The sequence below is a fragment of the Urocitellus parryii genome, chromosome 6 (genome assembly GCF_045843805.1).
Source record: "Urocitellus parryii isolate mUroPar1 chromosome 6, mUroPar1.hap1, whole genome shotgun sequence".
Classification (NCBI taxonomy): domain Eukaryota; kingdom Metazoa; phylum Chordata; class Mammalia; order Rodentia; family Sciuridae; genus Urocitellus; species Urocitellus parryii.
In genome coordinates, this window is record NC_135536.1 from 83,493,360 (window position 1) to 83,508,158 (window position 14,799).

Genomic DNA, 14,799 nt, shown 5'->3' on the forward strand with positions numbered 1-14,799 from the left:
ACTGTTTTCTTACACATTTTGTACTCGAGTATGCTGATAATCAGAAAGTATAGCACCTACTGATATCCCATCTACTTCTTCTTTTTCCTGAAAATAAAGAAAAAAAGAATTTAAAGGCTCCACACATCATGCTTTGAAAATTATAAATAAATAGTATCACCTAGGAAACCACCTTTTTAAAAAATTTTATTAATTCTTTTATATATGACAGTGGAATACATTACAATTCATATTATACATATAGAGCACAATTTTTCACATCTCTGATTGTATACAAAGTATATTCACACCAATTCGTGTCTTCATACATGTACTTTGGATAATGATGCCCATCCCATTCCACTATTATTTCTAACCCCATGCCTCCTCCCTTCCCCTCCCACCCCTCTGCCCCATCTAGAGTTCCTCTATTTCTCCCATGTTCCCCCTCCCTAACCCACTATGAATCAGCCTCCTTATATCAGAGAAAACATTCAGCATTTGTTTTTTTGAGATTGGCTAACTTCACTTAGCATTATCTCCCCTAACTAGGAAACCACGTTTGAAGAAGAGAAATTTCCTGAAAGTAAAATCCACATTCAGAAAAAAAAAATGCATAGATATGTTTAAATCCACTTTTCTGCTATAGGAAAAATAATAAACTAGAGATCCCTTTTTATGGTAGAAAGTAAAAATTCAGAGAACACTTACAAAATATCTTTACACATATATTTAAAGTACTAATATTTGATAAAAACTTTTGAAAATTTTCTATTTAAAAACCATATTTTCCCAGGTTGAGTAACTTTCTTCCCCTTCCCCTTCCCCTCCCCCTCCCCCCTCCCCCTCCTCCCCCTCCCCCTCCTCCCCCTCCCCCTCCTCCTCCTCTTCCTCCTCCTCCTCCTCCTCCTTCTTTTTTAAAGTAAGCAATGGCACAGATGATACAACATAATGATCTTTATCTGTTATCTTAAAAGAAAAAAAAATTGACATAGGGGCATCCAGAAAGCAAGAGATAGAGATAGTATATAAAGAATTCTATCATGGGATGGAAACAATGACTTATTATCAATATAGTTACAAACAAGAATATCTAGCAGTATAAACCAGCACATTCTCACAGGGACAAAGATAGAGATACACTCTGTCTACCATATGCATTAATGAGCTGAAGAAGAATGTAAATTCGAGTATGATCAAATTTGCATATGATACAACACTAGAATGGACTAAAAAGAAAAGAAGATCAATCAAGTACATAGATGGATATGGACAACTGGGGATGTGGAAGGACAGGTCTAAGGTGAGATTTAATGTAAAGAAATATAAGATAATACACTTAGGGAAGAATAGAACATAGGTTTAAACTAGGGAACTCTTGTCTATAAAACAGACCTGAAGAAAGTGACTAGGGTTGTAATTACTAATAACAAGCCAAATAGGAATTCTCTGAACAGACCTAAAAGAAATCCATCCTACCATATGGATATACATAAGAAACTACTTCAGAGATGACTTCATTATTAATACTGTTTTACCAAACAAGGTAACCTAGAAAGAGAAACAATAGCATTTTTCAAAAGAAATAAAAATTATATATATATATATATATATATATACTTCTATACATACTAAAATAACTCTGAAACATAACTTAATAACCCCATGTATCTTATAAAATCCCGTAATAAATAAACAAAAACGCACAACAGGAATTTCTCATGTCTTTGGAGATAGTCAATTTAAAATTTCCCTTCCAAAATGATAGAGAATACCGGACCAAACTGCTCCAAAATAAAATGACTATTTCTATCAGATAAAGTTTCAGAAAAAGAGCTATTTTTTTTTCTATTTCAGCAACTTTGTGAGAACATTTGCTTATAACAGTTTTCTAACTTGCCTAGTCATTTTCTTTTCATAAAAGTCATTAATTGTATTCACTGGAAAAAGTCAAGACATAGTGTTTCTTATTAATTGCAAATATAGCACAGATCATAGAATAGTGAAGTTATAACAAGAGGAAAATTTCAGTTATATCCCTATTCCATTTATTTGTTTATCTGAAGTTCTTCCCCCAAGAAAATATGAGGTACAGAATGTTATATACATATGGACATAGGTGTATGTATGTGTGTATTTCTCTGTAAAGCATGGAAACAAAGACTAGAGCCACTATTGTTTTTCCTTCTAACTATCAAACCATTATTATAATAATAACTGAAATTTGCTATCCATTTACTATGTACTGTTCTGCTATGGTTCTCATTTAAAAATCAATATAACCCTAAAACATCTATTTAATTTCTTCTTAATATAGCTTCATTTTCTGGAATTCTTTTCTACTTGCATCCTTTTATTTTTTAATTTAGTAACACCTAATAATTCAGCTTCAGAATCATATCTGGCTGAATTCTGACTTCTTAACACTAAACCTATATAAATATTAACAAATTTATTATTTGTTCAACAATTGTAATCAATACTGCACAATAGAAATCTGACTCTATAAACTGTGAGTTTTGAATAAGTTACTTAATCTGTTTCAGAGTCTTCATCTGTAAAGTCAAGACAGTAACAATTCCTGTTTTCTAGGATTACTATGAAGATTAAAATAATCTGGAAAAATAACAATGTCTAGAACCCAAAGAGGGCTCAATAACTTTTTAAAATTTCATTATCATAATCTCTATTATTCCTACAACTTCTATAAATACTTGTATTACTATTTCTACTACTACTGACTACTACTATTACTACTACTACTACTACTAGTATTGGTACTACCATGGGATGAAGAGTTAACCCTTCCATTCGACTGACAAAGCCCTTCATTCTTGGGCTTTAACATTCTTGCTCATTGTTGTAATTCAATACTAGCCTACTAACCCTTGACACTCAACTATGGTTGCAACAAACTTTTCGAACATAGTAAGTCCTCAAATATCCAGAAATCATTATGACTTCTACTGAATATCTTCATCATTCTGAATATAACTACAAACTTCAAAGAAAGGTAAAATAGACCCTTAAGAGATAAAGATCTATCATATAGTCAGTCCTCTCTGGATTAGTCTGTATTAGTCCTCCCTAAACCATACCTGCTACCACTTGGGGGAAAAAGTCAGTAACTTAATAACAGAGGCAAAATGACAGAAATGGATGTGTCAGGAGAAGAAAAAGGAAATGTCCTCAGATTAAAAAATATCATACTGAGACAGTATAAAATTATAACAAATAAATCGACTTGTGCCCATAGCTGAAATAAGTGTGCTTCAGCAAATAGTTAACATAAGACTCTTGGACCCAGAAGTTGAGGCACATTCAAACTAACTTCCCATGATCCAATTCTATGTCCCTCAAGCAATATAAAGACTACAATGTAGGCTGCCTTGTTACTTTCTACCCCCAAAAGTTTATGCTATGTTATTCTATCAGCACAGCTTTCACCAAAACAAAAAAAAAAAATCAGAGAATCTAGAGTTTAATACATATTAAATAATATTCTTGTCATCAGGATAACTAAATGGTATTCTGCCAATTGAAGGAGTAGGAAATAAAAACAAAAAATAATGATGTCAGTCAGAGAAAAGGTAGAGACAAAGACTGGACCCTAAATGGCCTGGCACATTGCTAAGCCACACTAGCCTCAGATACTAGTGGAAACTATTAGGCTTACAGCATTATTACTATGAAGGATGGATGTATAAATACAACTAAGGAAATCAAGTCAGCAATAGCATCAGTGAGTAATAGAAATAGCAGTGCAAAATATCTCTAAATATATTAGTATATAATAAACATATTAGTTAATGCTCAACAATGCTCCCTGAAGTAGATTATCATTATCTTTCTCATTTTGTAAATAAGGGACATTAAGAGATCCCTACAAAGTTAGCCATGAGCATATGTGAAAAATAGATATCACAGGCTCATTTGTAGCTTCAATCATTCCCCACAACCCTAATCTTTGTCAGTGTGAAAGAGGCCTGTGAGATTCTTGGGAAGCTAGTCCAGGAAGCTATCTTACCTACACTGACAATCCTAGCAGAGAGGACACAAACACATATTCAACAACCTAAAAAAACATAACTTCATTATAACCACTATTTCCACACTAATCAAAAGGATACTTACACCAAGAATTTATTCAGAAAGAATCAATATATCAACACAAAACAATTAAAAATCTAAGGGCTAAATACAGAGGATCAAACATGATTCCTGCAATATATTTTAAATTGTTAATGGGAAAGAAAAATTACAGCAATTTCTTCTGTGATTAGCCTGTATGTACCACAATTACGGGATAAACAGTTAGTTTTGTGTATGTATGCACATACATGTAGAGCATACAGGTATGATAAGTCCAGCCTTTGGTCTTTTAAAGAAAATAAAAGAAATTTTTAATTATAGTGAATTTTTCTTTGTTCTTTTTGTTTAATAAGAAGAGAAAGAACAAACTGCTTCTGAAAGAACACACAGCATGATACTAATAGGATTGGGTGATGAATAAAGGAAAGTGATAAAGACTTCTACTTTTTACTTTATACACTTCTGTGTTTCTTGAATTTTTCTGTAAAAATATGTAACAGAGAGGCCAGGCCCAGATCCACCCACATCAGCCTGCATAGGACCAAGGCTCAGAGTAGGCTCGGGTCCATCCTGCAACTGCAGGCACCCACAGGAGCCCAGCCTCTGGCACAGGACCACCAATTCGGATCAGCAGACTACCCTGGGAGGTAAGGTCCTGACCAGATCTGCCCTCACCGACTTCTGCACAATCCAGGTCCAGAGTTGCTACGAGTTCATCCCCTCCCAACCTGGGAGCCCAAGCCTAACACACTTCCATCTTGGGACACGGCAGTCATTGCCATACCTTCCCCACATAGTAGCCCCTACCTTTTTGACAATAGGCAGGACCTAGAAGTAGCTGCATCTCAGAACAGGCATCCCAAAGACACTGTAAGGCCCACCCTTCCAGACCAATCTCTGTAAGACATTGCATCAATCTTGGGGCACCTCCACAATTATCTCAAGTTACCTTGGCTATTGCGGCTACAACCTTTAAAGTTGCAGTAACATACATTGAGGGACACCAGCAGGGTCTGGAAGCCCAACACCAAGGTGAGGTACAGACAATCTGCATGGGAGTACAGGGTAGAAATCATAATATCTCAGATCCACACTGTAAAAAAAGCAAGAAACATAGACAACATGAAAAAACAAGGGAGAAAAGTGACCCCCAAAAACCAGGATACTACAATAACAAAAACCATGGACAGCAAAGTTGATGAAATGTCAGAGAAGGAGTTCAGAAGGTTCATAATTAAAATTATCTGTGAATTAAAGAATGACCTAAATGAGCAAATGCAGGCAAAAATCGAGTACTCCAACAAAGAGATAAGAGAGCAAATACAAGTAGCAAAAGATTACTTCAAGAAAGAGACTCTGAAAAAAACAGCAGTCAGAAATCCTTGAGAAGAACAAAACAAAAAAACAAATTTAAAAACTCAACAGAAAGTATAACCAATAGACTAGATCACTTGGAAGAAAAAACGTCTGATAATGAAGACAAAGTACACAATCAGGAAAATAAAGTTGATCACACAGTGAAGACAGTAAGAAACCATGAAGAGAAGAAGAATAATTATGGGACAGCATCCAAGGATAATGGGACAGCATCAAGAGACCGAATCTAAGAGTTATTGGGATAGAGAAAAGCACAGAGTTTCAAGCTAAAGGAATGCATAATTTCTTCAATGAGATAATAGCAGAAAATTTCCCAAGCATGAAGAACGAATTGGAAAACCAAATAAATACAAGAGGCTTACAAGATACCACATGTACAAAATTACAACAGATCTACACCAGGCACATTATAATGAAAATGCCTAACACAGAGAATAAGGATAGAATCTTAAAAGTCATAAGAGAGAGGAATCAGATCACATATAGGGGGAGACCAATTCATATCTCAGCAGATTTTTCAACCCAGACCCTCAAAGCCAGGAGATCATGAAACAACATATACCAAGCTCTGAAAGAAAATGGATGCCAATCAAGAATCTTTTATCCAGCAAAATTAAGCTTTAGATTGTATGATGAAATAAAAATCTTCCATGATAATAAAAGTCAAAAGAATTTACAACTAGAAAGCCTGAACTACAGAACATTCTCAGCAAAATATTCCACGAAGAGGAAATGAAAAATAATGATGAATATCAGCAATGGGAGGTATTCCATTAAAGGAAAAAATAATCAGAGGAGAAACCAAGTCAAGTTAAATACCAAAAATATATAAAAACGGCTGGGAATACAAATCATGTCTCAATAATAACCCTGAATGTTAATGGTCTAAAGTCACCAATCAAAAGATATAGACTAGCAGATTGGATTAAAAAAAAAAAAAGATCCAACATTATGCTGCCCCCAAGAGACTCACCTCACCTCATAGGAAAATACATCCACATACTGAAGGTGAAGGATTAGGAAAAAATCATACTCCTCACAGGGACTGCGGAAGCAAGCAGAGGTTCCATCCTCATATCAAATAAAGTAGACTTCAAGCTAAAGTTAATCAAAAGGGATAAAGAAGGAGACTACATACTGCTCAAGGAATTACACCAACAAGACTTAACAATTATAAATATATATGCCCTAAATAATGGAGCGTCTACATTCATCAAACAAATCTTCTCATGTGATTTTAACACATCTCTTTCACCACTGGATAGAACTTCCAAATAAAATTGAACAAAGAAACTATAGAACTCAATAATACAATCAATAACTTAGACTTAACTGACATATATAGAATATTTCATCCTTCAATGAGAGAATATACTTTCTTCTAAGCAGCACATGGACGCTTCTCTATAATAGACCATATACTATGCCACAAAGCAACACTTAGCAAATATAAAAAAGTAGAAATACTACCCTGCATTCTATCACATATAATGGAATGAAACTAGAAACCAATGAGAAAATAAGAAACAAAAGCTGCTCCAATACCTGGAGACTAAATAATATGCTACTGAATGAACAAGAGGTTGCAAAAGATATCAAGGAGGAGATTTTAAAAAATTTAGAGGTGAATGAGAACACAGATACAACTTATTGAAATCTCTGGGAAACAATGAAGGCATTCCATTGAGTTCATTCCTTAAAAGAAGAAAATGTCAACAAATAAATGACCTAATATTACTCTTAAACCCTACAAAAAGAACAAATCAACACCAAAAGCAGTAGAAAACAGGAAATAATTAAAATTAGAGCTGAAATCAATGAAATTGAAACAAAAAAAATTGAAAAAATTGACAGAACAAAAAGTTGGTTCTTTGAAAAAATAAATAAAATTGACAAACCCTTAGCCCTTGCTAACGAAAAGAAGGAGAGACAAAACTTAAATTACTAACATCCATAATTAAAAAGAAAATATCACAATGGACACTACAGAAATATAGAAGATAATTAGAATTATTTTGAAAACTTGTACTCCAATAAATAGAAAATATATTGAAGGCATCAACAAATTTCTAGTCATATGATTTGCCCAAATTGAATCAGGATGATATATACAATTGAAACAGATCATGAAATTACAGTGTATTTGCTTAGTTAATTTCTTTAATGTCTATCTTCACCTTTATGAGGGTAGGTCTTTTGTTCTGTTCCTGTTATATTCTTAGCTTTAGAAACTAAAGCAGCATATACAATAAATATTCATTATTTAATAAAGTTCACAATGTAAAATTATAGTAATCCTATACTTCAACAATCATCTAAAATAAAATTAAGGCAAAAATACAAATAAAAATACCTCTATAAATATGGACATTTATTTCTTATCCCACATGCTGTAACCTGGCAAGCAAAATTATTCATGTATTATTCAAAGAGTATAGAAAGCCCTACTGTGGAAGGTAGGCGGGACACTGACCAGGGGCAGATGGCCCCAGCGGCCTGCTGAGGGGTGGAACCGGCCCCTCCCCCAGTGCCTGCAAGCTAGGCGAACCTGCAACCCACGGGCGGGTCAGGTCCAGCAACCTGCCGAGTGAGAGATCAGCTACTCGCGCCTGCAGGGAACGCGGACAGGACCCACAAGTAGGACAGGGCCAGCGGCTTGCTGAAGGGCAGGCCCGTCCCCTCCCCCAGTGTCTGCAAGGTAGGCGGGACCCTGACCAGCGGCGGATAGCCCCAGCGGCCTGCTGAGGGGTGGAACCAGCCCCTCCCCCAGTGCCTGCAAGCTAGGCGAACCTGCAACCCACGGGCGGGTCAGGTCCAGCAACCTGCCAAGTGAGAGAACAGCTACGCACGCCTGCAGGGAACGCGGTCAGGACCCACAAGTAGGACAGGGCCGGCGGCTTGCTGAAGGGCAGGCCCGTCCCCTCCCCCAGTGTCTACAAGGTAGGCGGGGCTGTGACGACTGGCAGATCGGGCCGAGCGGCCTGCTGAGGGGTGGAACCGGCCCCTCCCCCAGTGCCTGCAAGCTAAGCGAACCTTCGACCCATCGGGAGGTCAGGCCAAGCAACCTGCGGAGTGACAGAGGTGCCCCTCGTGCCTGCTGGGTAGGCGGACCTTTGACCAGAAGAGCAGACCTAGGGCCTGCCAGCGTAACAGACGGATCACACAAATTGGAGGAGGATCACAGCCACTACCTGCCCTGCAAGGTGATCTTTCAACCATACAAGAGCAATATAAATAAATAGAGGGAAAATTTCAAAAACACAACAGTTTCACCAAGCAGAAAGAAATGCCAGCAGTATGAAAAGACAAGGAAAGAAAGGACCACAGGCAATGCAGGTCAACTCAACTTTAGAAGAGGTAATAGGTGCAACAGATGGAATGTCAGATAGAGAGGTCAGGATATACATGCTTCAGATGATCTGGAGTCTCAAGGAAGACATGAGACAGCAAAATCAGATAATGAAAGACCACATTGACAAACAAATCCAGGAAGTAAAAGATCAACTTCACAGGGAGATAGAGGTAATAAAAAACAAACAAATAGAAATCCTAGAAATGCAGGAAACAATAAACCAACTTAAAAACTCAATTGAGAATACTACCATCAGAGTAGATCACCTAGAAGAGAGAACATCAGACAATGAAGACAAAGTATTTCAACTGGAAAAGAACATAGACAGCTCAGCAAGTCTGCTAAGAAACCATGAGCAGAACATCCAAGAACTATGGGATAATATCAAAAGACCAAACTTAAGAGTCATTGGGATACAGGAAGGCACAGAGCTCCAAACCAAAGGAATAAACAATCTGTTTAGTGAAATAATAAGAGAAAACTTCCCAGACTTGAAGAATGAGACAGAATCCCAAATCTTAGAAGCCTACAGGACGCCGAATGTGCAAAATCATAAGAGATCCACAACTAGACACATTATAATGAAGATGTCAAACATACAGAATAAGGAGAGAATTTTAAAAGCTACAAGAGAAAGGAAGCAGATTACATTTAGGGGTAAACCAATCAGGATAACAGCTGATCTCTCAACACAGACTCTAAAAGCTAGAAGATCCTGGAATAACATATTTCAAACGCTAAAAGAAAATGGGTTCCAACCAAGAATCGTGTATCCGGCGAAATTAAGCTTCAGGATGGAAGATGAAATTAAAACATTCCATGATAAACAAAAGTTAAAAGAATTTGCAGCTAGAAAACCATCTCTTCAAAAAATCCTTGGCAAAACACTACAGGAAGAGGAAATGGAAAACAATAATGAAAACCAATAGTGGGAGGTAGGACAGTAAAGGGGGGAAAACAAATCAGGTTTAATAGCATTAATAAACAAATATGGCTGGAAGAACAAACCATATCTCAATAATAACCCTAAATGTTAATGGCTTAAACTCACCAATTAAGAGACACAGGCTAGTAGAATGGATCACAAAACAAGACCCAACAATATGCTGCCTACAGGAGACGCATCTGATAGGAAAAGATATTCATAGACTGAAGGTGAAAGGTTGGGAAAAATCATACCACTCATATGGACTGCGGAAACAAGCAGGAGTGTCCATACTAATATCCAATAAAATAGATTTCAAGCCAAAGTTAATCAAAAGGGATAAAGAAGGACACTTCATACTGCTCAAGGGAACCATACACCAACAAGACATAACAATCATAAATATATATGCCCCAAATAATGGTGCAGCTGTGTTCATCAAGCAAATTCTTCTCAAGTTCAAGAGTCTAATAGACCACCATACAATAATCATGGGAGACTTCAACTCACCTCTCTCACCACTCGACAGATCTACCAAACAAAAGTTAAATAAGGAAACTATAGAACTCAACAACACAATCAACAACCTAGACTTAATTGACATATATAGACTATACCACCCAACATCAAGTAGTTACACTTTTTTCTCAGCAGCACATGGAACCTTCTCAAAAATAGACCATATATTATGTCACAGGGCAACTCTTAGACAATATAAAGGGGTAGAGACAATACCATGCATCTTATCTGATCATAATGGAATGAAACTGAAAATCAATGATAAAAGAAGGAAGGAAAAATCAAGCATCACTTGGAGAATGAACAATAGGTTGCTGAATGATCAATGGGTTTTAGAAGACATCAAGGAGGAAATTAAAAACTTCCTAGAGTCAAATGAAAACACAGACACAACATATCGGAATCTATGGGACACATTGAAAGCAGTTCTAAGAGGAAAATTCATTGCTTGGAGTTCATTCCTCAAAAAAAGAAAAAAACAAAAAATAAATGATCTCATACTTCATCTCAAAATCCTAGAAAAAGAAGAGCAAAACAATAGCAAAAGAAGTAGAAGGCAAGAAATAATTAAAATCAGAGCTGAAATTAATGAAATTGAAACAAAAGAAACAATTGAAAAAATTGACAAAACTAAAAGTTGGTTCTTTGAAAAAATAAATAAAATTGACAGACCCTTAGCCATGATAACGAAGAGAAGAAGAGAGAGAACCCAAATTACTAGCATACGGGATGAAAAAGGCAATATTACAACAGACACTTCAGAAATACAGAAGATAATTAGAAATTATTTTGAATCCTTATACTCCAATAAAATAGAAGATAGTGAAGGCATAGATAAATTCCTTAAGTCTTATGATCTGCCCAGATTGAGTCAGGAGGATATAGACAACCTAAACAGACCAATAACAATAGAGGAAATAGAAGAAACCATCAAAAGATTACCAACTAAGAAAAGCCCAGGACCGGATGGGTATACAGCAGAGTTTTACAAAACCTTTAAAGAGGAACTAACACCAATACTTTTCAAGCTATTTCAGGAAATAGAAAAAGAGGGAAAACTTCCAAATTCATTCTACGAAGCCAACATCACCCTGATTCCGAAACCAGACAAAGACACTTCAAAGAAAGAAAACTACAGACCAATATCTCTAATGAACCTTGACGCAAAAATCCTCAATAAAATTCTGGCAAATCGGATTCAAATACATATCAAAAAAATTATACACCATGATCAAGTAGGATTCATCCATGGGATGCAAGGCTGGTTCAATATACGGAAATCAATTAATGTTATTCACCACATCAACAGACTTAAAAATAAGAACCATATGATCATCTCGATAGATGCAGAAAAAGCATTCGACAAAGTACAGCATCCCATTATGTTCAAAACTCTAGAAAAATTAGGGATAACTGGATCATACCTCAACATTGTAGAAGCAATCTATGATAAGCCACAGGCCAGCATCATTCTGAATGGAGAAAAATTGAAGGCATTCCCTCTAAGATCTGGTACAAGACAGGGACGCCCTCTCTCACCACTTCTGTTCAACATAGTCCTTGAAACACTGGCCAGAGCAATTAGGCAGATGAAAGAAATTAAAGGCATAAAAATAGGAAAAGAAGAACTTAAATTATCACTATTTGCAGATGATATGATTCTATACCTAGCAGACCCAAAAGGGTCTACAAAGAAGCTATTAGAGCTAATAAATGAATTCAGCAAAGTGGCAGGATATAAGATCAACACGCATAAATCAAAGGCATTCCTGTATATCAGCGACAAACCCTCTGAAACGGAAATGAGGACAACTACTCCATTCACAATATCCCCCCAAAAAATAAAATACTTGGGAATCAACCTAACAAAAGAGGTGAAAGATTTATACAATGAAAATTACAGAACCTTAAAGAAAGATATAGAAGAAGACCTTAGAAGATGGAAAAATATACCCTGCTCATGGATAGGCAGAACTAACATCATGAAAATGGCGATATTACCAAAAGTTCTCTATAAGTTCAATGCAATGCCAATCAAAATCCCAACAGCATTTCTTGTAGAAATAGATAAAACAATCATGAAATTCATATGGAATAATAAAAGACCCAGAATAGCAAAAACAATACTAAGCAGGAAGTGTGAATCAGGGGTATAGCAATACCAGACTTCAAACTATACTACAGAGCAATAGTAACAAAAACAGCATGGTACTGGTACCAAAACAGGCGGGTGGACCAATGGTACAGAATAGAGGACACAGTAACCAATCCACAAAACTACAACTATCTTATATTTGATAAAGGGGCTAAAAGCATGCAATGGAGGAAGGATAGCATCTTCAACAAATGGTGCTGGGAAAACTGGAAATCCATCTGCATCAAAATGAATCTGAATCCCTATCTCTTGCCATGCACAAAAGTTAACTCAAAATGGATCAAGGAGCTTGTTATTAAATCAGAGACACGGCATCTGATAGAAGAAAAAGTTGGCTATGATCTACATACTGTGGGATCAGGCTCCAAATTCCTCAATAGGACACCCATAGCGCAAGAGTTAACAACTAGAATCAACAAATGGGACTTACTCAAACTAAAAAGTTTTTTCTCAGCAAAAGAAACAATAAGAGAGATAAACAGGGAGCCTACATCCTGGGAACAAATCTTTACTCCACACACTTCAGATAGAGCCCTAATAACCAGAATATATAAAGAACTCAAAAAATTAGACAATAAGATAACAAATAACCCAATCAATAAATGGGCAAAGGACCTGAACAGACACTTCTCAGATGAGGACATACAATCAATCAATAAGTACATGAAAAAATGCTCACCATCGCTAGCAGTCAGAGAAATGCAAATCAAAACCACCCTAAGATACCATCTCACTCCACTAAGATTGGCAGCCATTAGGAAGTCAAACAACAATAAGTGCTGGAGAGGATGCGGGGAAAAGGGCACTCTTGTTCATTGCTGGTGGGACTGCAAATTGGTGCAGCCAATTTGGAAAGCAGTATGGAGATTTCTTGGAAAGCTGGGAATGGCACCACCATTTGACCCAGCTATTCCCCTTCTCGGTCTATTCCCCAAAGACCTAATAAGAGCATGCTACAGGGACACTGCTACATCGATGTTCATAGCAGCACAATTCACGATAGCAAGATTGTGGAATCAGCCTAGATGCCCTTCAATAGATGAATGGATAAAAAAAATGTGGCATTTATACACAATGGAGTATTACTCTGCATTAAAAAATGACAAAATCATAGAATTTGGAGGGAAATGGATGGCATTAGAGCAGATTATGCTAAGTGAAGCTAGTCAATCTTTAAAAAACAAATACCAAATGACTCCTTTGATATAAGGGGAGTAAACAAGGACAGGGTAGGGACGAAGAGCTTGTGACGAAGATTTACATTAACAGGGTTGAGAGGTGGGAGGGAAAGGAAGTGAGAAGGGAAATCGCATGGAAATGGAAGGCGATCCTCAGGGTTATACAAAATGATATATAAGAGGAAAGGAGGGGTAAGACAAGATAATACAAATGGAAGAAATGATTTACAGTAGAAGGGGTAGAGAGAGAAAAGGGGAGGGGAGGGGAGGGGAGGGGAGGGGGGATAGTAGAGAATAGGACAGACAGCAGAATACATCAGACACTAGAAAGGCAATATGTCAATCAATGGAAGGGTAACTGATGTGATACAGCAATCTGTATACGGGGTAAAATTGGGAGTTCATAACCCACTTGAATCAAACTGTGAAATATGATGTATTAAGAACTATGTAATGTTTTGAATGACCAACAATAAAAAAAAAATTCTTTCTTTAAAAAATAAAAAAAAAGAAAGCCCTACTGTGTGACTAGTTTAAGACCATATTAGGAAAGGGGAAACATATATGAAAATAGCACACTTAAGAGCCTTAAGAAATTAAAATCTAGAAGTGAAGGATTCAGGGAAATGGATAAATAAATAAATAAAATGTATATAAGTTCATAAATAGATAAAATGGACAACAAAGGAAGATAATATTAGAAATTATTTTTTAAAATTATACTCCAAACATGAAAAAATTCAGATTATTGAATCTTTGTTCTCTACGAAAATAGATGCACAAGCTCCTACTATTGACTTCCTGCATCCTCCTTAATATATAGGATGACTGAATGAGATAATGCAGTGTTGGTAATAAGCATAGTGCTTTGCAAAAAGTTTCCAACAAAAATTTTTAGAGAAACAAATCTAGCTCTAATAAGAAAGAGAAAAAACTTATTACCTTACAAGTTTAAACATTCTTAATTTTCAATTTCGATTTGATAGCTGAGTGTATGGTTGTATCTTCCATGTTATGCAAATAATCAATAAGGCCATAATATACCATGGTATTATTCCAACCACAAAAAGAAATACAAACATGGACCTATTCATGACTGTTTATAACGTAGTCCTAAAAACTTTTTAGACTACTCTCAAAACCTAAGTACTGAAGTATCAGGAACACACACAAAGGGATAGAATATGCATTTCTTATACAAAATGCACATGATGCTGTGTTC

At 36.2% G+C, this 14,799-nt stretch overlaps 1 protein-coding gene across 5 annotated transcripts in view; it reads right to left on the reverse strand.

The window, feature by feature from the left end:
• Dph6 (diphthamine biosynthesis 6) overlaps nt 1-14,799 on the reverse strand; it is a 175,701-nt gene that overhangs the window by 84,221 nt on the left and 76,681 nt on the right. For all 5 annotated transcript variants that reach the window (XM_026392269.2, XM_026392259.2, XM_026392248.2 and 2 more), the window contains exon 4: nt 14-87. In XM_026392269.2, the coding sequence (XP_026248054.1) occupies nt 14-87 (74 nt within the window). The remainder of the gene's footprint in view (nt 1-13; nt 88-14,799) is intronic.